The sequence below is a fragment of the Sinocyclocheilus grahami genome, unplaced genomic scaffold (assembly GCF_001515645.1).
Source record: "Sinocyclocheilus grahami isolate Dianchi unplaced genomic scaffold, SAMN03320097.WGS_v1.1 scaffold111.1, whole genome shotgun sequence".
In the NCBI taxonomy this organism is placed as follows: domain Eukaryota; kingdom Metazoa; phylum Chordata; class Actinopteri; order Cypriniformes; family Cyprinidae; genus Sinocyclocheilus; species Sinocyclocheilus grahami.
This window is the reverse complement of record NW_015505290.1, coordinates 348,440-372,772: the sequence shown is the minus strand read 5'-3', so window position 1 is coordinate 372,772 and position 24,333 is coordinate 348,440. Positions and strand designations below refer to the sequence as shown.

At 36.4% G+C, this 24,333-nt stretch overlaps 1 protein-coding gene across 1 annotated transcript in view; it reads left to right on the top strand.

Moving 5' to 3' along the window:
• The window catches only part of xkr6b (XK, Kell blood group complex subunit-related family, member 6b), a 53,121-nt gene that overhangs the window by 26,314 nt on the left and 2,474 nt on the right, over positions 1-24,333 (top strand). Inside the window, exon 2 of the mRNA XM_016277352.1 lies at positions 23,486-23,682. Within this exon, the coding sequence (XP_016132838.1) occupies positions 23,486-23,682 (197 nt within the window). The remainder of the gene's footprint in view (positions 1-23,485; positions 23,683-24,333) is intronic.

Genomic DNA, 24,333 nt, shown 5'->3' with positions numbered 1-24,333 from the left:
GCAACCGCCTTTTTCAAGATATGTAAAATTAAACAAAAAAAAGAAAATCACTAGTGAGGTATTACTAATGTATTTCATATCATATAATTAAACAATCTTGAGCTTGTGCTACAGACTTTAAGGCATTTGACATTTCATGAAACCCATTGACTTCAAGACGGTGGAACCCAAAGTATAAAAATGCTTATTTTCTTGGGTTTAGGGCTCTCTTATTTTCACACACTCTTTTAAAAATACTACATGACTTGGGATCCTAGTCTTTGATATTTGGGTAATATGTAAATTGTGAAGCAGCTCTGAAAATGGCTTGACATAAGGTCCAGCAGCACTGCAAGCTGATGACTTGTCTGTCACCGACTGTCGTCATGGTCAGACTGACTCATAGTCAGGAGATGCCCTGCGGTCAGCGTGCCTCTCCTCAGCCACCTCTGAGCTCACGGTGAGACAGTACAAGTACAAGTCCAGCAAAGTTAGAGCATCTGCACCAGGCCCAATGACAGGGCCAGGAAGGTGTATTTTGATGGATGATTTGAGAACTGCAGCATCTTCATTTGTGAGCAATATTTTCGAGAGGCGAAACTGATTCATGCTTTCCCAGGCTTACTCCCCATGGGAAGTGATTCAAAACGGCACGTTTGTTCCCCTTATTATCTCTCAGCTAAGCATGTTGGAAATGGGACACGAGGCATTTCCATCCTGATTTGTGTGTTTTTGACAGAATAAACCTTTGAATGTTTGCATGAAAGCACCGTGTAGATGTTCTTGACGCAATCATCTATCATCATCATAAAGGCATGCGCTAAGCTGCGAGGTGTCGAGGGAGAGGGGAACACGATCAACGTGCCCTCAAACGTTACAGATGTACTATCAAACAGTCTTTACGTGCTCCGTCCTAAGAGACCTGCGTAGAGCAAAGCAGCTGCCATTCTTTTGCACGATGGCTTTTTTGCTGCTTAAATACAGTCTACAATTATCCCCAGAGCACACAAATCTCCCCGCGTTCCTCCCAGCATCCTGTTCCCCTTCTGATTTACCTCCACTCCCAAACTCCCCTACATGTGAAGGCGGAGTGGATGTGTCCAGTAGGGCTTGTCTGGGGGAGGGGGTGCTTGTGAAATGGTATAGTCTGATAGATGGAGTGGGCATGAGACAGTGTGTGTGAGCGGAATAGTAAAGGAGCCCTGGAGACGGAGAGGATGGAGGCACAGAGCCAGAAAATTGCATTGCATATTTGGTGATTAGTTTACCTCATGGGTCTCTTTCTTCCCAATGCTCTCTTTAGTCTTCCTTTTCTTCTTTATCCTCATCCTCATCTTCATCCTGGTCATTCCTCTATGGCGCATATCATCCTTGTTTCTCACATTGCCTGTATCACAAGTTATCTCTGTATTGCCCATATCACCTTTTTCTATTTCCTTTACTGAACATTGAGATTCTATGGCTTTTACAATACGTTCTCAGGGCTTTTTGTTTATTTGACATTTAAGAAATATTCACGTTCAGAGTTTAAATGAACTGAAATTGAGGCTGATTCGATAATGATTCTTTTGGACACATTTGTGAACTGGTTTAATCAATTCATTCAAACGGATTCATCATTTGCTCTCTAGTCCGACATCCTTGCAAGTTTTACTACACACAAAATCAATATTTATCATATTAACTTTTAGAACATAACTAGAAAATGTATGTAATTTAATATTCACTATAGAAATGACCATGACTTTATAATAAATTGAGTTTAATTAAATGTATTTTTATTGTTCCATCCCTGGAGCACATCGTTTTATTATTTATTCATTTATTTATATATAAAAGAAAAACAAATTCAGTGAAATTCAGAGATTATTTAATACAAAATGAATATGATTAAATATTACAAATGGTTGGCATCAGTGCTGGATACAAAATTTCTTAAAGGGAGAGTTGTACTCACTCATTCTCATGTTGTTCCAAACCTGTATGTGTTTCTTTCTTCTGTTGAACACAAAATAAGATATTTTGAAGAATAGAGTTTTGGGTCTTTTTGACTTCCATTGGGTTTTTTTTTTAATCCATACAATGGAGCTCAACAGGAGACAGAACTGTTTGGTTACCAACATTCTTAAATATCTTTTTTTGTGTTCCACAGAAGAAAGAAAGTCATACAGTCATAAGTTTGAAACAACATGACAATAACAAGTTTCTTAACATTTTTGAAGGCATCAATAATTTCATCTGCAGGTCTGCAGGGCTCCTCATAATATCATTCCCTGTTTTGTTTTTTCTGCAGATTAATTGCATCACATGACTTGTTTTGGCAGACAGACATTTTTCAAATATTAACCAGTCAAACAGTTTTGTTCAAATGTTTTAGATAATGAAATAATAAGTAAATAATGTTTTTCAGTTATCTTAATAAACTTTTCAAGAATGTAATTCTTTAAATAAGGCTTTTTTCTTCATTATAATATCAGGACGGTTCTATCACCCAGACATTTTTGACTTTTCATTGTTTGCACCTGTCATTTTTATTATGTTGTCTTGTGGACGACACAAAAATGTCTGTTATGTGAAATAGCTTACTCAGGGTAGTACTAAATAAAAAACAACATGCTATTTTTATGATCCCTCTTTTTTTCTACTAACTTTTTGTAGATTCTGCAAAGTCTATGAAAACGTATAACCACAACTATATATATTTATTTAGGAAACACCTTGTTCAGTATTCTTTTCACAAACACCTGATTTCTTTCAACCGTCCTCAAAGCTCTGCTCAAGATAAGTATAGGCAAATTTCAGTATCCTCACTGCTGAGTACAAACTTCCGCACTGCTCCGAAGTCAGCGATTCTGTGAGGGAAAAATGCCCTTTTTGAGACTTTTTCGCTCAGCCTTTGTGCAAAGCAACACACTGAAACCATACTGTTTAGAATAGCAAATTGCCTGCTTATAAATGCAGACACTAGCAAATGCGTGCAAGTTAGCGTGCTCCACTAGTGTGTGCTGCCACCGACTAAACTAGCAGGCAGAAATCTAAGACCTTCGGGAGATAGTATTGATAATTGATTTCAATTGCCGTGCAGTCGCGACAGTTCTCTGAAACTGTAAGCCACCTGTCGTAATTACAGCCTCAAATAGGATAAACCTGCACGACGTGCTTTTCAATGACTGAAAAGGAAATACAGGCAGCCACAGCGTTCTCCTGAAAAGCAAGTAGGTCAAGCGCTTTCTTTTAATCCAGGCTTAGTCTGCGCCCATGTCTAGTTGATGGGAGTTCTCAAAGCTCCAAAGGCAGCAGAGAAAACCCCGCTCTCTTCCATACTGCCAAAAATTGTCCATATTCTCTTTGTTTGCAATCAAAGGACACTCGGCTGTCATTACATCACTCAACTCCTGCATTCTCTTTGGACTCGGGTCTCTTTGAAACTCAGGCATTGTTTGTGTTGTATTTGCACAAGCCTGATGTTTGTTTAGTTATGAAACTCCACGGAAAGCATCGGAGATGAAATCGATGAAAGTCTCAGCATGAAATAATTTACTGCTTACATAAAGCCTAATGATCATCCAATAAGCCAGCCAACAAAAATTAACTAAAAACCGCTTTGATTAGCTTACTGTTATTGCTTTTTTCGCAGTGATGGAGATGCATCACTGTGGGCACGAATATACATTTATATCCGAGTGAAGAATCAGAACATCCCAGGCAAAGTCACGTTGGCCTCTGATTGGCTGGTGCGCTGACTCAAAAGGCCACACTTTGTACACAATTAGCTGCTCTCTGGGTCCCCAGGGCAGAAACAAGAAATGCTCTCTGACCGAGATGATGGACTTGTATGTAAGGCACTTTTGTAACCGAGGATTTCGGCTGTGGAAGTGGGACACAGTGGCACAGTGTACAAGGACAACAGGTATGAGATGTCAAACAGCAGCGGTGGATAAACGTTTGGACTTTACTGCTGCATGCAGTGAACATTAATTTGCACATTATCTTTCGGGAATATAATCAAATGATCTCAAACTTTGTGCTCTCATACTGTCAGAACACATCTTTTGGAGGGAATCAGATCTCATTGCTGGAAGGATCTTCTTTGTGTGCATTCACATCTATGCTTGATTCTGCTTGTTGGTTTACACTACCATTATTTTCTCATTTGTTTTGTTTTCCAGTAAAAATATCTAAACAAATAAATAGACAAATAAATTTACTTGAGAAGCAAAAAGATACCAAGCCTTGCTGTCAGAGATAAAATACTTTTTTTTTAAAGAAATGAATACATTCATTCAGCAATGAAGCAATCCACATTATCTTTCGGGAATATAATCAAATGATCTCAAACTTTGTGCTCTCATACTGTCAGAACACATCTTTTGGAGGGAATCAGATCTCATTGCTGGAAGGATCTTCTTTGTGTGCATTCACATCTATGCTTGATTCTGCTTGTTGGTTTACACTACCATTATTTTCTCATTTGTTTTGTTTTCCAGTAAAAATATCTAAACAAATAAATAGACAAATAAATTTACTTGAGAAGCAAAAAGATACCAAGCCTTGTTGTCAGAGATAAAATACTTTTTTTTTTTAAAGAAATGAATACATTCATTCAGCAATGAAGCAATCTTTTTTTTTTTAAAGTGACAGTGAAGACATTTGTTACAAAAGATTTCAATCTCAAATTTTTGAACTTTCTATACATCAAAGAATGCTGAAAAATGTTTTCACAAAACATTTTCCACAAACATATTAAGCAGCATAACTTTTTTCAGCATTGATAAGAAATGTTTTTTGAGCACCAAATCAGCATATTAGAAGGATTTCTGAAGGACCATGTGACACTGAAGACTGGGGTAATGGCTGCTGAAAATTCAACATTGCATCACAAGAATAAATTACATTTTAATACATAATGCAATAGAAAACATTTATTTAAAATTGTAATAATATTTCTCAATATTGCTCTTTTTACTGTATTTTTAAACAAAATAAATGCAGTCTTGGTGAGCATAAGAGACTTATTTCAACAACACTGAATCATCTTACCGACTCCTACCGAAAGCTTTGAACGATATTGTGTATATTTAAAAAAAATATTTTAATAAATATGCCATTTTTTTGCATCAAGAGTAATATTGGTTGCCACAGGTACATTGTGTGATGTCATTGCAATAGAAATATAAAGTCGTATTGTGAGATATTAACCCACAATTATGAGAAATAGTTGCAATTGTGAGATATATTGTGAGATATTAATGCATAATAATGAGAAATAGTCACAATTGTGAGATATTATGAGTTAAGTCATAATCATGAGGGAGTTACAATTCTGAGATATAAAGCCATATTGGGAGATATATGAGAAATAGTTGCAATTGCGAGATATAAAGACATATTGGAAGATATTAACTCATAACTATGAGAAATAGTTGCAATTGTGAGATGTAGCTGCACATAGGCTTCCACACATTTTAAAACTAAATTATTTTTGTGTATATTTTTCGTTAGTGCATAATTAGCTGATATTAACATTTAGTTGTACATGTAAGCACACTCATTGACTTCTGCCCGCTTCAGATTTCATCAGACTCCCAGACACTGTAAGTAAATCTGACAAATTGACTGTTTTTACCACAGACAGAAGATGATGATTTCATCAGCTCCTCGTTTTTACAGACTGCGGTTCGAATCTCTTTTTGCATTGACCACATCCTCTTTTTTTCCCCTCCCTCTCCTCAACATGAGCTCATATGATTCAGACTCTAGCTGTGATATGAGCAGCGGTTGCTAATAGTGACAAAAGACCGTGAAGAGAATCAGAGCGTGAGGGACTCACGGCTCCATTGACTATGAGCCGTGAGGCAGTGGGAGACATACACGCACATATACACACTAAAACAAATGGGCGAATGCTCTTTTTTTGCTCTCTCTAAAGGTAATTTCTATTCATGAATGATACTTAAGTTTTAATTTAGTGCCAAATGATTAACATTGACTGCCAAATCAGCGTATTAGAATGATTTGTGAAGGATCATGTGACACTGAAGACTGGAGAAATGATGCTGAAAATTCAGCTATTCCACCACAGGAATTAATTACATTTCAAAATATAGTAAAAGACAAAACAGATATTTGAAATTGGAATAATATTTCACAATATTTCTATTTTTACTGTATTTTTTATCAAATAAATAGAGCACTGGTGACCGTAAAAGACCTGATATTTTAGATGTGTGTATATATATATATATATATATCTATGTGTATTGAATTTATTTAATACACGAGTTTCACAATTTGAGTTGAATTACTGAAATAAATGAACTTTTCCACGACATTCTAATTTATCGAGATGCACCTGTATATATATATATATATATACTGTATATACTGTATATATATATATAAAAAAATTATATGATGTAGTATAGTTGTGCATGTCTTTTTGACTATTAAAGGTGCAATTAACTATTTTTTGTTTATGTTGCGGTGACTGGCTATAATACTGAGCAAAATTTTTAAAGGGGTCATGACAAATGGATTTTTTATTATTATTTGAATATGTTCCTTGAGGTTTACTTATAATGTTAACAAAGTTTTTTGCACACACACAAAAAAAATATATATGAAAAAAATGAATTATTATTTTCAACCCTCATTCTGAACCTCTCTCTAAAACGACCTGTTTTAAGGGGCGTGTCCTTTAAGGCTTCTCAGTAATCGGACACTGTTATGATTGGCTAACCTCACTGTATAGGAAACAGTATCAACACCCCCTCACTATTGCATGTGAGTGTTTTTACAAAACCATAATCAAGAAATAAAACGGTCATTTCCAGACAAAGTATTATGAAATCATTTACTTACGGTTTTTGATGCAGCTGCAGTCAGATCTAGTACCGCTCATCTTTAAACAAATGTTTCTCTGTGAACTCTCCATGAAACTGTGCCTCATTTACAAAACAAAATTCTCCGAACAATCCTCAGACACGATCCAGGATGCCATTAAAATTAAACTGTCCACTTGTTCCTTATGCTGATATCTGTACAAAGACGCAATTAAACATGCTGTTTAAACCAAACACGTCAAAGCGAACATTCTTTCATGCCATTTGTCCTGAAGACAGACTCGAATGCATGGACTGTCTCAAAAAGCAAATACACATCTGCATACTGTATTCAGTGTAGACAAGATAGCGGCAGTGATGGTAATTTCTATTTGCTTTTGACGCGACAAGACACTCGCATTCAGCGTGATCAAGTGTCAGCCGTTAGCGGCTGAATGCCAGTGGGTGGGGCCTATGTCGATGTCTTGCTCTGGAGGCAGTGTTTATGCAAACAACTGGGGCTAGCTGACATCACCTTGTCCCTCGGATCCAAAACGAGCCGTTTTCTGAGGGTTATTACATAAATGTTTTTTTTATTGATGATGAGGACATTTTAAATTATGAAACTTGCAGGATGTATTAAGCATACAGAGACATATTTTGTATCAAAAGATCAAGGTAAATTGTCATGACCCCTTTAATGTCTGCTAATGGAGAAACATGCTTATTACCATTACGAGTAATGGTGTAGTTACTGCATCTACCAGCAGGGGCTAACAGACAGTGTTAACCAGACAAATCTTAAACCCTCGAAACTGTCAGATATTGCAGTCACCTTGGACTGATACTGACACCTAGTGGCATGGATGCAGCACAAGTCAACTTTTGTAGAAATGAGCTATTTGCAGTCTGCCATGATAATGTCCTCCATGAGTGAACATATCCAATAAAAGGAGTTTACTGAGATAAAGTAAGTAGTATTCAGTAAAATTCAGCAAAAACGTGTGAAGCTTTTATGAGGCCGCTTTTATGACTAGATCCTTGATGCCTGTAATTACACATTTTTAATGATCAAGTTGCAATTTAGCACATTAAAATATATTAATTAACTTTGAATAACACACTACAGATAAAATTATAATCCTCTGAAATGATTTAAAATATATTTTTTAATCATTAAAACGTAGAGCACCAATAACCCAGTGTAACAGAACAGAACCAACATAAATACATTGCAGATATCATTAGGTTCAATAATTTAATGTAACATTTTGAAATTAGTCTGATTCAAGGAGAATCAGAAGGCTGAATCCTGACAGACAAGAGAAGGAGTGTATCTTTAGCGAAGCAGTGTGGAGAGCGGCTTCTGGGACGCTTCTGAAACATGCCTCTATCAATTGTTTGCTCTCTGGCTAATTCTGTTTTAAGCCTTTTTAGCTTTGTTTAGCATCAGCTTTAACACTTTGTTACATTAGTTCACCATGTGCAGCCGACACAGAGTTCTATTTAGTATACTAGCAGTAATTAAGTGTGGCTGTCCATCATAAAGGCTTCACTCTTGGTCCAGACACATACTTTATAATCATATGTATATTTGATTGTGTAATGCTGTGAACATATCTGTAAGTACTAGCAATTTAAGGCCTTCTCAGGGTTTGTGATTCATTGTATCGTCCATCATAAAAGACTTGTGTACTGCTCTGATACATGGAAAGCTTTCTGTACCCCACTGGGAAGCATTTACGCCCTCACTGTTGCCATCATAGTGATGTAATGGGAGGCACTTTCTGGCTTTCTCCAGAGACGGCCGGTCGGCTCTAAATCTAGCCCTGTCACACTTTCATAAAAGCTCAAATTTAATTTGCAGCCATTTGTGTGTTTCTCCCTCACAGTGAATAGGACTGTGGCTATAAATATCTGAAATGCACAGGGACAGAGACGCTGCGCATAATCAAAGAGAACCTCAGCAGAGACAAATAATCAGGAGAGAGGGAGAGGGAAAGAGCCAACGGAGAGCGGTAAATAATGATTAGAACTAGGAATAGAAGAAAAATGGAATCATAAATCAATAGGGAACAGATAGTAAAGGAAAGAAAGGGATGCTGGGAAACTGGAGGAGCGTTCAGCAGGTGGTGTGGAGGACCTGAAGAAAGTGTCCCCCTCACCTCAGCTCAATGACTCCTTTAGTGACTCATCCGTGTCCTGTCACACACACACACACAGCCCACACATCTCTCCAACTAATTAGCTGTATGTACTTCAAAAATATGCAAAACACCCAACATGGAGGCCATTTTAGCATACAGTTATATTCAAAAGTGCCGACAGTGCTTTTGTTAATACATGAAAGGCATGAAATGTGTCATTTCCAAGAGGCCTATAATACCTTTACTAGTGAGTGTCTTGTGATGTGAAAAGGAAAAATGTAAGCCTATTTTATGCTTTTATTAAGAGCCCTCCAAAAAATGGTCACTGGAAAAACATCTACTACAATGAAATATAACATTTCAGGTACTTGTATTTATTTTAATATTTTAGGGCAGTGGTTTTTAGTTTTTTGACCCCAAGACAATAATCAAAGGCGCTCCTATCAAAGTACCTCAGCTTATGTTGTAATAAAAATAAACTAGAAATATGATGTCAGTTTAATGTGGTACATTTTTATTTTTGTGTTTTTAAGTATTTTTGTTAGGATGAGTTATGTTAATAACTAAATTTAAATAATTTTAAGACTTCCTCCTAGAAGTGTGGTTAAACACTGCTGTTCTAAAGATAAATTTTTATTGAAACCATTGAAACATCTTTTCATTTTGTAATATGAAGGACACGTTAAAATATGGTTATGTGTGGGAAGCTTTTTACCATGCCTTTTATGTATAGATTTAATAGTTGTATACTCTTGCACCAGACTCAGACATGTGGGATAAAAATCAATGTAAATAACGCTTAAATATAAGAGAAATCAATATGAATATCACTTATGTAAATATCAGAGAAATAAATGTAAATATCACTTATTTCATATCAGAATATCAGAATATTTTATTGTGCATCATTTCCAGCTAAACTGTAATTTTGTCAAATTATTCAGTGAGTACACTCTTAAAAATAAAGGTGCTTCAAAAGGTTCTTGAAGCGATGCCATAGAAGAACCATTTTTGGTTCCACAAAGAACCATTCAGTCAAAGGTTCTTTAAAGAACCATCTCTTTCTTACCTTTTTGTAATCTGAAGAACCTTCTTTCGCCCTAAAGAACCTTTTGTGAAACAGAAAGGTTCTTCAGATGTTAAAGGTTCTTTATGGAACCATTTAGACAAAAAGGTTCTTCTATGGCATCGTGAAGAACCTTTATTTTTATGTATATATGTAATGATAATGCAAGTCAGTGATTTACAATGTTGTTTAAACCCCAGTGTTCTTCAAAATATATTATTTTTATGTCTGCGTAAGAGGTTTAAAACAACATGAAGGTTAGTAAATTACACGTTTTTCATTTTTGGGTGACTGTGTATAAACAAAGCATTTGGAATATGGTGGTGGAAATGACACTGGTGGAAGCGTTCATGGCAAAAAAAAAAAAGAAAGAAAAGAAAGAAGTATGTCCACTTTTGCATATTGTTAGTACACTAAGTGTAGTTGTCTCTGCACATCAAACTGGGACATTTGAACTAGATGGGTAGAGTATTGACTGTTTAGCTGAAGGGAAGCTCATCAAAATTGCTGGTGGGAACAACCCTGCATCTCTTGAAAACGCTTTCTTTCTATCAAAACAAGGTGTGTTCTTCAAGCACTAGTTAATTAAGCGTGACCTGATGCACCACATGCCCCACTGAACCATTAGTCGTTAGCACTGGCGCGTGCGCATCAGGAAATTGTCTGTATTTGCAGTGCAGATGGGCAGATCCGCAGAGCACTCGGACGTGACCTGGAACAGTTCAGGCCAAGTGCAGGCTAGCTAACGAGGCGTGAGCGAATGCAATGATCTCAGGCCCGATAATTCAAGGGGAGCCAGGTTTCAGACAAAAGGTCTAAAATATCTCAACGTGAGGGTCTTCAAGTGTAGCACATGCTGAGACTGTAATCGAATGAGGTTTTCTGTGTGAGTGAAAGTTAAGGTTTAGGTGCTCAAATATACCACTTGGCAAGTGCAGCTTCCTTTCCTGAGTTTAAGTATTTCTTATTGAAACAGAAAGTTGGGGTGGGACATATCAGAGGACCCTTTTTTTAAAAAAAAAAACACATTTTGTTCACATCACAGTTGTGAATGATATTCTACTTGCTATTGCAAGTCAAAAGTAGATGATATTAGAATGAGGGGATGTTCTCATTCCAGAGAGCATTTTATTGCACAAGAGTGCAAGAAATATTAAGACATATACAGGTGCATCTCAATAAATTAGAATGTCATGGAAAAGTTCATTTATTTCAGTAATTCAACTCAAATTGTGAAACTCGTGTATTAAATAAATTCAATGCACACAGACTGAAGTAGTTTAAGTCTTTGGTTCTTTTAATTGGGATGATTTTGGCTCACATTTAACAAAAACCCACCAATTCACTATCTCAACAAATTAGAATACTTCATAAGACCAATAAAAAAAACATTTTAGTGAATTGTTGGCCTTCTGGAAAGTATGTTCATTTACTGTACATGTACTCAATACTTGGTAGGGGCTCCTTTTGCTTTAATTACTGCCTCAATTCGGCGTGGCATGAAGGTGATCAGTTTGTGGCACTGCTGAGGTGGTGTGGAAGCCCAGGTTTCTTTGACAGTGGCCTTCAGCTCATCTGCATTTTTTGGTCTCTTGTTTCTCATTTTCCTCTTGACAATACCCCATAGATTCTCTATGGGGTTCAGGTCTGGTGAGTTTGCTGGCCAGTCAAGCACACCAACACCATGGTCATTTAACTTGTGGCTTACCCTCCTTGTGAAGGGTGTCAATGATTATCTTCTGGTCAGATCAGCAGTCTTCCCCATGATTGTGTAGCCTAGTGAACCAAACTGAGAGACCATTTTGAAGGCTCAGGAAACCTTTGCAGGTGTTTTGAGTTGATTAGCTGATTGGCATGTCACCATAGTCTAATTTGTTGAGATAGTGAATTGGTGGGTTTTTGTTAAATGTGAGCCAAAATCATCACAATTAAAAGAACCAAAGACTTAAACTACTTCAGTCTGTGTGCATTGAATTTATTTAATACACGAGTTTCACAATTTGAGTTGAATTACTGAAATAAATGAACTTTTCCACGACATTCTAATTTATTGAGATGCAACTGTATATATTAAGATATATATATATATATTTGGTTCATTCCCCCAGAAGAGAAGAATTTTACTTTTTAAAGGTGCTGTATGTAATTTTTTGACTCTTCTACTAAAGCATTAAAATACTATAATATGTTTGCTGATATTTAGGAAACATGCAAGTTCACATATTTGTTTCTCTGAAAAGCAATGCTACAGTCAGTTATTCAACTTTGAAATGTGCATTCCGTGTCAGAATGTCTGTTTTTGTTTTGGTCTGTGTGATTCCACCCACTGTCAATTTACCCAATAGTATTCAACACCCCTGGTTGCCAGTTGGTGGAAAACACAGTATACTGCAGCCATGGAAGCGAGCAAGTGAACTGGGTCAGAAATCACAGATTGTACCTGACCTCAGCATCCATCTAAAAACCTCAATGACCAGAGGCATATTAAAACATGGATAAATCAAATTACAGTATAAGACCCATCGCCTTCCATTATCACTTGCGCTCGTTCCTGTTGTGTGTCCTCAATCTGGCAATGCATGTGAGTGTTGAGTCTGAGAAGGAGGTGGGAGAAACAATATTTTGAATTTGAACGGCAGTATCCATTTCAACTGCAAACTGCTACGTTTCCATTACAGATTTGCGCAAAACTTTTGCGATATTTGATAAATGTCGCTAAAAACTATTGCAAAATGACGGCGTTTCTATTAACCAATGTTATGCGTCTAAAATGTTTTTTTTTCCTCTCGCGATAAGTCATGTTAGTGGATATTGGTAGGTTTGCGTATAGTACAGCCACCGCACTAACCATTATTTTTAACTGAAGGAGACAAAGGCGTGTATCTTTAGCGAAGCAGTATGGAGAGCAGCTTCTGGGACGCTTCTGAAACATGCCACAGCCACTGAACCATATGTTGCATCGCAGCTGGTATGAACACAAGCATTGCATTGACTAGAGTGGTCATGATCAGCTCCAGTGGCGGTTTCGTACGCCAGGTAACCTGTAAATGCAAAAAAAAAATAGAATATAGTTTTGCAGAATATAATTTTTTTGAATTGCCTGAAAAATGGATGGGAGTTTTTGCTAAATTTATGTATTTCCATTGAGCAAATTTTCAATTCGCAATTTCAATTTGCTCAATTTGAAGGGTAATGGAAACGCAGCTATTATTACACACAGCACCTTTAAATGTGTGTATTTCCTAAAAGGTAAATTCGTCAAATTTGGGAATTCACTCAGTGTCAAAATGAATTATTTGCCAAAATTCACCAAAACTTTAAAGAGGTATGACTTGTCATAAGACTGTTGGTACTCACGCAGTAATAAAATTTGGTTTATTTATATCCTTAAAAATAGTGCAGTTTTAATTTTGTGTTATCTCTGAACTTGTGTACTGTATCCACCTTATTTTAAGAAAATGGGTGCTGCTATTTGTAACTTGAATGTGTGAGGCTTACAGTGTCAGATAGTTTAGATGTACAAAAACAGTGTTATGCTGCTTGATATCACAAAGTAACAGACTTGTTATCAAATTATTTTAATTCCTTATCATAATCATAAACACAGTGGATTGTATTTACTGCACTTTGTTATTCTTATACTGTAGTTATTTATCTACAGTGGCTAATGAATTGGAAGTCTTGCAAATTCAAAGAAAATATCTCACTTCCCCGTTGTGATGTGAACAAAATATTAGCATATAAATGAGCTCAAAGCTAACACACATGAACTAAAAGCCCCAAAACTCTCATGCTGTCATTAGAAGTGCTAAAATGCAGGGAAGGATGCTTACATGGCTGCCTGTGAACTCTTTATTTGCTCCTCCCATTCAAGTCAGGAATCAGGATACAGAGCGCAGGCCAACAGCACACAAGTGGGGTTTCATGGGTTCACACTGGAAAGTTTGGGGGGGTGTGGGGGGGGGGGGGGGGGGGGGGGAGCATACTGGTGGGTTTGTTTGTTAGCACCCCTGACATTTACCAGACTAACAGAAAATGTCAGTGAATGCCAGATGTTAGCTCTGGTGATGATGCAGCTCTAGAAAAGCTTGAGCTATTGATCCATAGCCTCCCTCCCTTCACCCAATTCACGTCTCCTCTCACCCTGCCCCTTCACTTGCCTTTTTTCTCTCTCCTCCTCCTCTCCCTCTCTTCTCCTGCTCTGTGCGGAGCAACTGACACCTGTCAAAGATCAGAAGTCATAGGTCTGAATAATGGATCTTATGCACATACTGGCTGAAACAGTCAACATTTGCTCTCATTCCTGGGTTCTGCTGGTATCGCTAAAGCTGTGTTCAGGCATGAGAAGAGCAGCCCTGTCTTACATGAGTGGGCTACATATCATACAATAATGTGAGATAAATTCTGTATGTTAAGGGCAAACCCTTTTCAGCCCCACCTGAATCAGACAATCCTCTGTTGGAAAGTCGGAGTTGACCTTCCCAGCTTTGACACACCATCTCACATTTTTTCACCCCCAGAGAGACGTTTTATTGCTCAGAGGTTGCTCTTTTATAAGCTTAGGAGGCTTAATGGAGTTATGTTTCTTTTGTGTGTCAATTTTGTCTTTAGACATTTCTCTTTATTTTGTGTTTTTATTGAAATGTGACATGATTGCAAACTTTTGTGTGTCATGATGTGACACACTGGTGTTTTGTGTTCATTTAAACGAATAAATCACCCAAAATGAAACCACAGGCCATCCAAGATGTAGAAACTTTATTTCTTCATCGGAACAGATTCAGATCAATTTAATATTACATCACTCGCTCACCAATGGATCCTCTGCAGTGAATGGGTGCCGTCAGAATGAGTGTCCAAACAGCTGATAAAAACATAACAATAATCCACAAGTAATCCACACGACTCCAGTCCATCAATTAATGTCCTGTTCATCACCTGTTGTCCTTTCACACAAACATTTTTGTTCAGAACTGTTTTGGGCTGTTTTCACTTGTAAATGCTTGACCTGTGCATATTTCTCTCCTGAATCAGACGAGACCAAATTTTCACTGGAGAAAGCAATATTATAGATAGACTCATATTTACAAAACATTAATTGGTGGACTGGGGTCGATTTCTTGTGAATTATTATTATTCCTTGTGGATATTTTGATCAGCTGTTTCATTCTGACGGCATCCATTCACTGCAGAGGATCCATTAGTGAACAAGTGATGTAATGCTAAATTTCTCCAAATCTGTTCCTAAGAAGAAACAAACTCAATATCTTGGATGGCCTGAGGTGGAGTACATTTCACAAGTTTTCATTTTCAGGTGAACTGTTCCTTTAAGTACATTAAAAATGCTGTTCATACCTACAGTGGCTTGAATACGCCTCTTTACACCACATATTTATGAATTAATAATCATGATATTTAAGAACTTTTAAGTAATAATGATGTTCATTAATATGTTAATATGTGAGGAAAATATATGTATGTATGATATATATATATATATATATATATATATACACAATACATATATTGTTTTACGATTATACCACATGACAATATCAGAGTTAAATTTAAATTTAACATTTCTCAAAATTTTCTCTAATACAAACACACAAAACCAACATAAAAAACTTTCTAAGGATTGCCCAAGATTTATGATAGATGGTGTAACACTTTACGATAAGGTACTGTTTGTTGCATTAAGTAACATTTAACTAAGGATGAGCAATACATGCTACATTATAAATAATCTTTGTTAATGTTAGTTAGATAAAAATACAACTGTTTATTGTTAGTTCGTGTTAGCTCAGCTCCATTAAATAATATTAAACTTTTGATTTTAATATATTAGTAAATGTTAAAATGAACACTGATTAATTAATGCTTTACAAGTATTTATTGTTCGCTATTAACAGTTTTAACTAATGTTAACAAACTTAACCTTATTGTAAAGTGTTACTTTTATTCACACTCCTTTATGTCATATATTATGGTTTCTAAAGGGGACACATGAGATTTCTAAGTCTTTTTATCAGTAGATCAGAGAATCAGGAGAAAAGTCTCCTTTGCTCATGATGTTGTCTATTAAGCGTAGAAACAATTGTGATCTCATTTGTGATTTTTCTTTCCTGCGGACAGGCTCCTTCCCTGGAACATTTTGCCTCACTTTCAGTCAGCTGACTGAATGATTGAGCGGTGAAATGGAGCTAAAACACTAGCTGCACGGTTTGAGATCCTCTCCTTGTTGAGGAAAAACTCGGCAAGTTACACCGTTCATCCTGTTGGCATTGTGACAGGTGAAACTCTGGTGAAACGTCCTGCTCACTTTGCATTTTTCAGATTCATGCATGTGCAGTTTTGCCACTTGTCCCCAGAAATCTGATTCATGCAGTGAAGTGGTAAATGGGCTCTGTGCATGATGCATTCAGACATACAATGACAGCAGAGTGAAGCTCTTTTCAATAAATTGACAGCTTTTCACAAATACACTACATCTGTCATCAGAGAACTGCAAGCAATCTCTCTCATTTGTAGACAACCATTATCTGTAGATCATGTTTGCAAGTATTTAAGATTCATTTCTGAACATTAAGTTATGTACTTTATTTTTTTTTTATTTTGCTGTTTTACTGTCTTGTAAGATCTTGTTTTTATTGAATGCTCATCTTTAGACACCCATAACTGGTTGCTCTTGGTCAGTTTTGTTTAGTTTTTGGATGTTTAGTCGTTAGATATTGTTGGTTAGTCTTGTTTAGTCACTTAATGTTGTTGACAAGTCTTCATTGGACATTGTTAGTTAGTCTTGTTTAGTCCTAAATTGTTGATCAGTCTTGTGTAGTCATTGGTCAATGGCTAGTCTTGTTTACTCATTGGTTGTTGTTGATGAGTCTTGTTTAATCATAGATGATTGTTGGTTAGTCTTGTTTACTCATTGGTGGTTGCTGGTCAGTCTTTTTCAGTAATGAGTTGATGTTGGTTAGTCTTGTATAGGCATTGGTTGTTACCGGTCAGTTTTGTGTAATCATAGGTCAGTATTGTTTAGTCGTTGGTCGTTGTTGGTTAGTCTTTTTTTACTTATTGGTTGTTGTTGGTCAATCTTGTTTAATCATACTACATATTGTATGCGATACTACGATATCTTGTTTAGTCATTTGTTGCTGTTCATTTAGTCTTCTTATTCAGTATTTAATACCCCAACAGTATATTTATATAGCCCTCACATTGCCTTTGTTTATTAAGTGTACATTTTGTTCTTTCCTGACTGAGTTTTGGGAGTCTTTACATTTATGTTTAGAGTCCTTGGTCAAATCTAGTCGAGTTTACTACTTACGCATTCTCAATAACACTGTACGTATAACAAACACTGACTGTGTGGACATAGCTTGAGGGGATTTAGAAGCATAAAATCCTCAGATAATGTTAAATAATACAGAGAGAAAAATGTGTTGCAGCACAAGCTGTTTTGAAGAATTAACTTTCACAAAGAAACATAATGTGCTTTGTGCACAAGAATGTCTTTTTGTTGCTGTTGTTAGTGATGTTTGCCACCAAACGTTACTCCTACTTTTACATAATTACCGGCTCCTGTTGAAGCCATTAAGCTTTGCAGCGAATGCAGAGATGATTATAGTTGTAATTAGCTTCATGAGAGCAGCGAGCAGCAGAGAGAGATTACGCTCCATTCAAAACACATTCCGGTGAACGATTCTAAAGGCACGCTTGCTTCAAAAAAGCATGCGATTCCCAAGAGTCATTGAGACAAGCTGTTATTTTCTGAAGAACCTGCAAATGTGCAAGAAATAGCTACAGTATACAGTCTGATGGACAGTCTCGACAGGATGTTAAAGTCAAAGAAAAAAAAAATCAAAATTGTTATTTTTAGTTTTTTCAATATGTATTCCTGTTTTTCTTCAGAATAGTTTCATTTTTGATTAGATGTATACAATATAACTTTAAGAACATGTCACTAAAATGAAAAATGAAAATGAACTTAGAATAGAAACTGCTATTTAGGCTACTAAGTAATGTTTACCATTAGCTAAATAGCGACTGTGGCTAGTTTATAATGTTCACTAATAGCCCAATAGCTAAGGCTAGTTTACAAAGTTTAGCCAAATTGCTATAAGTTCCTAATGTTTACCATCCCTTCCAAAAATTAGCCATGGTTTTATTGTAGTAAAAGTGAAGTAACCATCATATTTTGGCATATTGATTACCATCTGTATAACCATAGTTGTACTACAAATACAATGGTTAGTGTAGCAAAACCATGGTTAGTTTGTGGTTACCACAGTTTAACTAGTAACCATGATTTTTTGGTTTTATTTGTAGTAAAACCGTGGTTAATATTTGTAAGGGATGAGCCGGCTATTGTAGCAAGTTTATAATGTTCACCAATAGTCAAATAGATATTCAGGCTAGTTTATAATGTTTCCGATTAGATAACTATAAGCCTAGTTTCTAATGTTTACCATCCCTTCCCTGTTGAAAAAACCAGCATATGCTGGTTAGATATGTTTTGAAGCTGGGATGCTGGTCCTTTGCTGCTTTATGCTGGTCCTTTGCTGGTTTATGTTGGTCCTTTGCTGGTTTATGCTGGTCATGTGCTGGTCTTAAGCTAGTCGGACCAGTTTAGGACCAGCACATGACCAGCTAAGGACCAGCATAAACCAGTAAAGGACCAGCTTAAACCAGCAAAGGACCAGTTTAAACCAGCAAAGGACCAGCTTAAACCAGCAAACGTCCAGCTTAAACCAGCAAAGGACCAGCTTAAGCCAGCAAAGGACCAACTTAAACCAGCAAAGGACCAGCTTAAACCTGCTCAAACCAGCATCCCAGCTTCAAAACATACCTAACCAGCATATGCTGTTTTTTTCAACAGGGTTACGAAATCTAACCATGGCTTTCTTGTAGTAAAAGTGCAGTTTTTTTGTGGCGTATTGATTGTCATCTGTGTAACCAGTTTTACTACAAATACCATGGTTAAACTATGGTTAGTTTAGCAAAGCCTTGGTTCATTTGTGGCTACCATAGTAACATGTTTTTTTGTAGTAAAACCATGGTTATTTTTCGAAAGGGATGAGTCGGCTCTTGTAGCTAGTTTATAATGTTCACCAAAACTCAAATAGATGTACTGGCTAGTTTATATTGCTCACTAGCTATAGGGTAAATAGCTGTTGTTGCTAGTTCATGTTGACTTTAAATATATGAAATACCTGAAACCAACACTTGTCATGGTGTAACTACAATACTACTTTTGTAAGGGAGTGAACATGAAAATGAGTTTCACACCAATTTAGGTTTTAAGGAGCAGACAGCATCTGTGAAACTATTGTGTGTGTGACTGTAGAGCAGCTGTAGCCATGTTCTGTACTTAATGTGTACATTAAACGCGAGAGCAGATGTAGCAGTGTTCAGTAGTTGGTGTGTAAACAGAGCGGGTGAGCTGCTCTCAGTGTATAAGTAGCTCCAAGCAGATGCCAGCCAGAGACGTGAAGTCACAGCAACTTCAAGCAGCAGCTGCCCCTTTCATGCTGATTTAGGACCTGCTGCTGAGTTTTTACATTCAAAATCCATACCTGAAACAGTAAAAATGAGATTTTGTAGATTTCAGTGTAATGTACGCAGCTTTCACAGCTCGGTGGTCCAGAACGAGGTGAAGAGGCGGGAGACGGGGTGCACTTACAGACGGTGTGGATGAGTAAACCATGAAGAACATATTGGGTGAACAGAATGGCTAAAGCAGACATGAAAGAAACATAGAGCTGAGATGGCAGGAGATTATGCTCGTCAACATTGTTATGGACTGGAGCCAAGGAGGTGGGACAGCATCTGTGACTAACTTTGAAGTTTGTGCATAAATGTGTGTGTTTCCCATCAGTCCTTTCACTGTACTCTGTTACACTGCTTTCTCTGTAACAAAGATTTGAAGTGCACAAAAATGCATGTCATTTGGACCGATGATTGATTTCTTAATGCTTATATTTTCAAACAAGATTGATTAGATGATGTGTTTTGTAAAGAAGTCGTTGCAACCTCAGAATGAAAAAATACAAAGGTTGGCTTTATTTATGTAAAGCAGACATGAAAGAAACATAGAGCTGAGATGGCAGGAGATTATGCTCGTCAACATTGTTATGGACTGGAGCCAAGGAGGTGGGACAGCATCTGTGACTAACTTTGAAGTTTGTGCATAAATGTGTGTGTTTCCCATCAGTCCTTTCACAGTACTGTGTTACACTGCTTTCTCTGTAACAAAGATTTGAAGTGCACAAAAATGCATGTCATTTGGACCAATGATTGATTTCTTAATGCTTATATTTTCAAACAAGATTGATTAGATGATGTGTTTTGTAAAGAAGTCGTTGCAACCTCAGAATGAAAAAATACAAAGGTTGGCTTTATTTATGATTTTTTTTTTTAAATTGCTACATCTCACAATTTTAACTTTTTTTTTTTACAATTTTGAATTTACTTCTTGTAAATGCAGCTTTATTTCCAACTCAATCTTATGGGAAAATGTAACTATTTTATTAGTTGGTAATTTTGAATGAATTTGTTTGATCATTTTACACACAAATTATATTATGATTTTTTTTTTTAAATTGCTACATCTCACAATTTTAACTTTTTTTTTTTTTTACAATTTTGAATTTACTTCTTGTAAATGCAGCTTTATTTCCAACTCAATCTTATGGGAAAATGTAACTATTTTATTAGTTGGTAATTTTGAATGAATTTGTTTGATCATTTTACACACAAATTATATGGTATGAATTCATAACAAGTCCCCACCAAATGTAAAATAGTTATGAATTAGTTATGAATTGACATAAGAGTGTGTTATTTCTTATAACTGCAGCTTTATATCCCTCAGTTGCAGCTTTTTGTTGTAACTTTGACTTTGTATCTCACAATGTATTCTTTTATTTATTATATTTGTTCTTTATTCAGATGCCCATTATCTTCCACAAAGTGGTTTCTAGTCGTTTTGGAGTCCACGCAACAATTTAGAATACAAAATATATAAATATATAATTCAAAAACAAGGATAAAATTACTATAAGCAGATCAACAAACAATAATATGACATTATTATGTTACATTAATCTGAATAATTAACTACATATACAAATATATAGCCTATACATGTATTTATGTATTTATTTGGTATGTGTAGACTATCACAAAGACAAGTGTGTTTTCTCAGGACAGCTATTTAATGATATATGTACGGTATTAGGGACATTTTATGTGTCGTATTGAGAAAAAATGCTTGAAGCACCTTTAAGTAACTGAATGTCTGCGGATTTTACAGATTGTGTTTTACAGCCTGTTTTACATAACAGTAAAGTGAACCCTCTAGTGGTGTAGTCATGTCATTACACTTTTTTTAGGAGGCAGTTTAAATTTTTTTTTTTTCAGATACTGGGCCTATGAGTCCCATTTACCTCCTGTTGGCCTCAAAGTCTCAGTCCTGTTATTATGGCTGAATGTAATTGTGTCCTCTCAGCTCCTAAGTCCTTAAAGTATCTCAGCTTCTCTCATGAAAGCATCATAATTGAGCTTTAGGTAAGAAATGAGAGAGAAATGTGTGCCTTCCAATAAATGACTCCATGGTGTTGAGCTCTAGAAGATCATCCAAGCTCAAGATCACAGATAATCAATCCCTGACAGTCGCGCCCTGTCTCCATCCCTGCCTAGACAGGCGCCTGTCAGCCACTGTCCCCAGTGGTATATAGTGGTGTCTTTAACACAATATGAGAAGAGATAGGACAAGATTAGCAGTCTGTATGTTTGCTGGAATAACCATCCGCTTCCAGTTATCACGCACTACTGATTGCACAACAAAACAACATAGAATAAATCCTAATGAACATGTTATTTAATGTTGGATGTTTGGGAGCAAAAAGAATATTTATGTAGAATACTTTATTTATTTTTTGCTCCACCAGTGGAAATAGTTTCAAACGAAGTCACAGCAGAATCGTGTCTCTGAGCAACACACAGTAGTGGTATTTTGTTCCAGAATGAAGCAGTGTTGTTAAATGAATCGGTTGAGTGACTGTTTCAAATGACTCACTAACAAAGATAGTGACTGTGCCTGAAAGCTTAGGCAGCTGACTTGTTACCTCATTGCCCTATCAGGCAATGACTTTGCTGGCAGACATTGTGCATGACAGATTTCAGACAGACTTCTGAGCATAACGGTTTTATGATCTACAACAAAATAGAGAGAGCTTTGGTAATAAATGTGAATAAGTGTATATGTCATTTGTAATTACTACAATACTAATTTCTCCCTTAAATTATGAAAAAGGAAAAAGTTGGCCAAAAACATACATTTACACACAAACTGACCACCAAACACACCAATACTAATTTCTCCCTTAAATTATGAAAAAGGAAAAAGTTGGCCAAAAACATACATTTGCACACAAACTGACCACCAAACACACTTTTACAATGCATTTAACTTTATTCGCTCAGTAGTCATGGAATAGAAAATCTTAGTAGAAAGGATGTGAGATGATCATTGGATTCAGATGCTTGTTGCCTTCCTACCTCTGTATGCTGCCTGCAGACGTGGCATTTTTCAGCTTTTTTGAGCCCTTCTTTTGTTTTGTTTCTTAAGGAATCAGTGTTGTTGAATGAATCAGTGAAGTGAATGATACAGATGATGAATAATTCAGTTATAGTTGCCTGTTTAGTTAAAAAACTCAGTGTTGCTGAGTGTATCTGAATGATACAGATGATGAATAATTCAGTTATAGTTGCCTGTTTAGTTTTTTAAAAAATCAGTGTTGCTGAGTGTATTGATTGAGTTAATAATTCAAATGACTCACTAATAATGACAAGCACTTGTTGCCACCTACTAGTAATGATGTAACCTGTAGAATGAATCACTGAAAAATGCCCACCGATAATACACATACTCTGGTCTGGCACAAACACCGACAAGTGAAGTTATAGAAAAAAAGAGCGAGACATTCTACCAGTGTGTGTCAGATTGTGTTCGATAGTAGTTGTGGTTAGCCTTAGCTATCTCAGTCACAAAACTGTGTGCAAAAATGTGACAAAAACAGCAAAGTGCATTTTCACACTACACCATTAGTGTAGTAGATTGTTACAAGAAAAACTACACTACTAGGAGAACAGCTGAGCTGCTGTCACACTTTTAAAAAAAAATTAAAGTAACACCATTGCTACTTTTAGTTCCTCCCCAACACAACACTGGTTTGAAGAATACAAATATCCCACAAGGTCATAATCTCACAGAGGATGTACATCCATAATGGGTATGTGATATCAATCTGGTTAACTGATCCCTACCCTTGTTTTTTGTTTCTCTGTTTCCCTTTTTTGTTTACTGTCATTTTCTTTATCTGAAATGTAATCTGTATAATTCCTTCTCTGTATATTCCAGCTTTATACTATATCTCCTTTCCTTCTCTTCTGCGTCTGCACCTCTGCAGGTACATCAGAGCAATGTATCTTGGAATCCAGAGCCGCAGACAAAAGGAGAACCAGCGACGCTTCTACTGGGCCATGATGTACGAGTATGCCGATGTCAACATGCTCCGTCTATTGGAGACATTTCTGGAAAGTGCTCCACAGCTGGTTCTCCAGCTCTGCATCATGATCCAGAAGAACCGGGCAGAAACACTGCAGTGTAAGGAGTGCCTCTAGGCTCTGTACTGAGACCACTGACATTTCGAACAGTACTGCTTATGTGTGTCAGTGATGAATGTTTTTGGATGTGTAAATTTCACTGGGATAACTCTGAAACCTTGGCAAGAAGAATGTGACAATTTATACCTTTCAGAAGATATATTTACTCATGATTTCATATTTTGTGATTGTGGTCTAGCATAATGCAATTATAGGTTAATAATTTCAGTAGTGAGAGTTGTTTCAAATTGACTGTTGTTGATTTTTCACATGCATTGCATGCTCTAGCAACTACTCATGATTTCATATTTTGTGATTGTGGTCTAGCATAATGCAATTCTATTGATTCAGTTAATCTAGTGATTCAGTTAATCCTAATTTCCTGATTAGAAATGTTACTGGAAATGTACCATTAATTTTTTATGAGTGCAACTCAAGGCTCTGTAACAACATGATGCATGGCCAAAATTTTCTGTTAGGTTAGCTTTTCAAGTGACAATAGTATATGCCCAACTGGATCTCACAGCTTTGTGTTGTATTAATTTATCAACACGTCAAACAACTATCTTAATCTTTCAGAAAACCGGACACATCATGGAAAATCTATACTGTGCATCTGGAAAAAAGGCTGAGTTGTGGATGAATCTGAGTA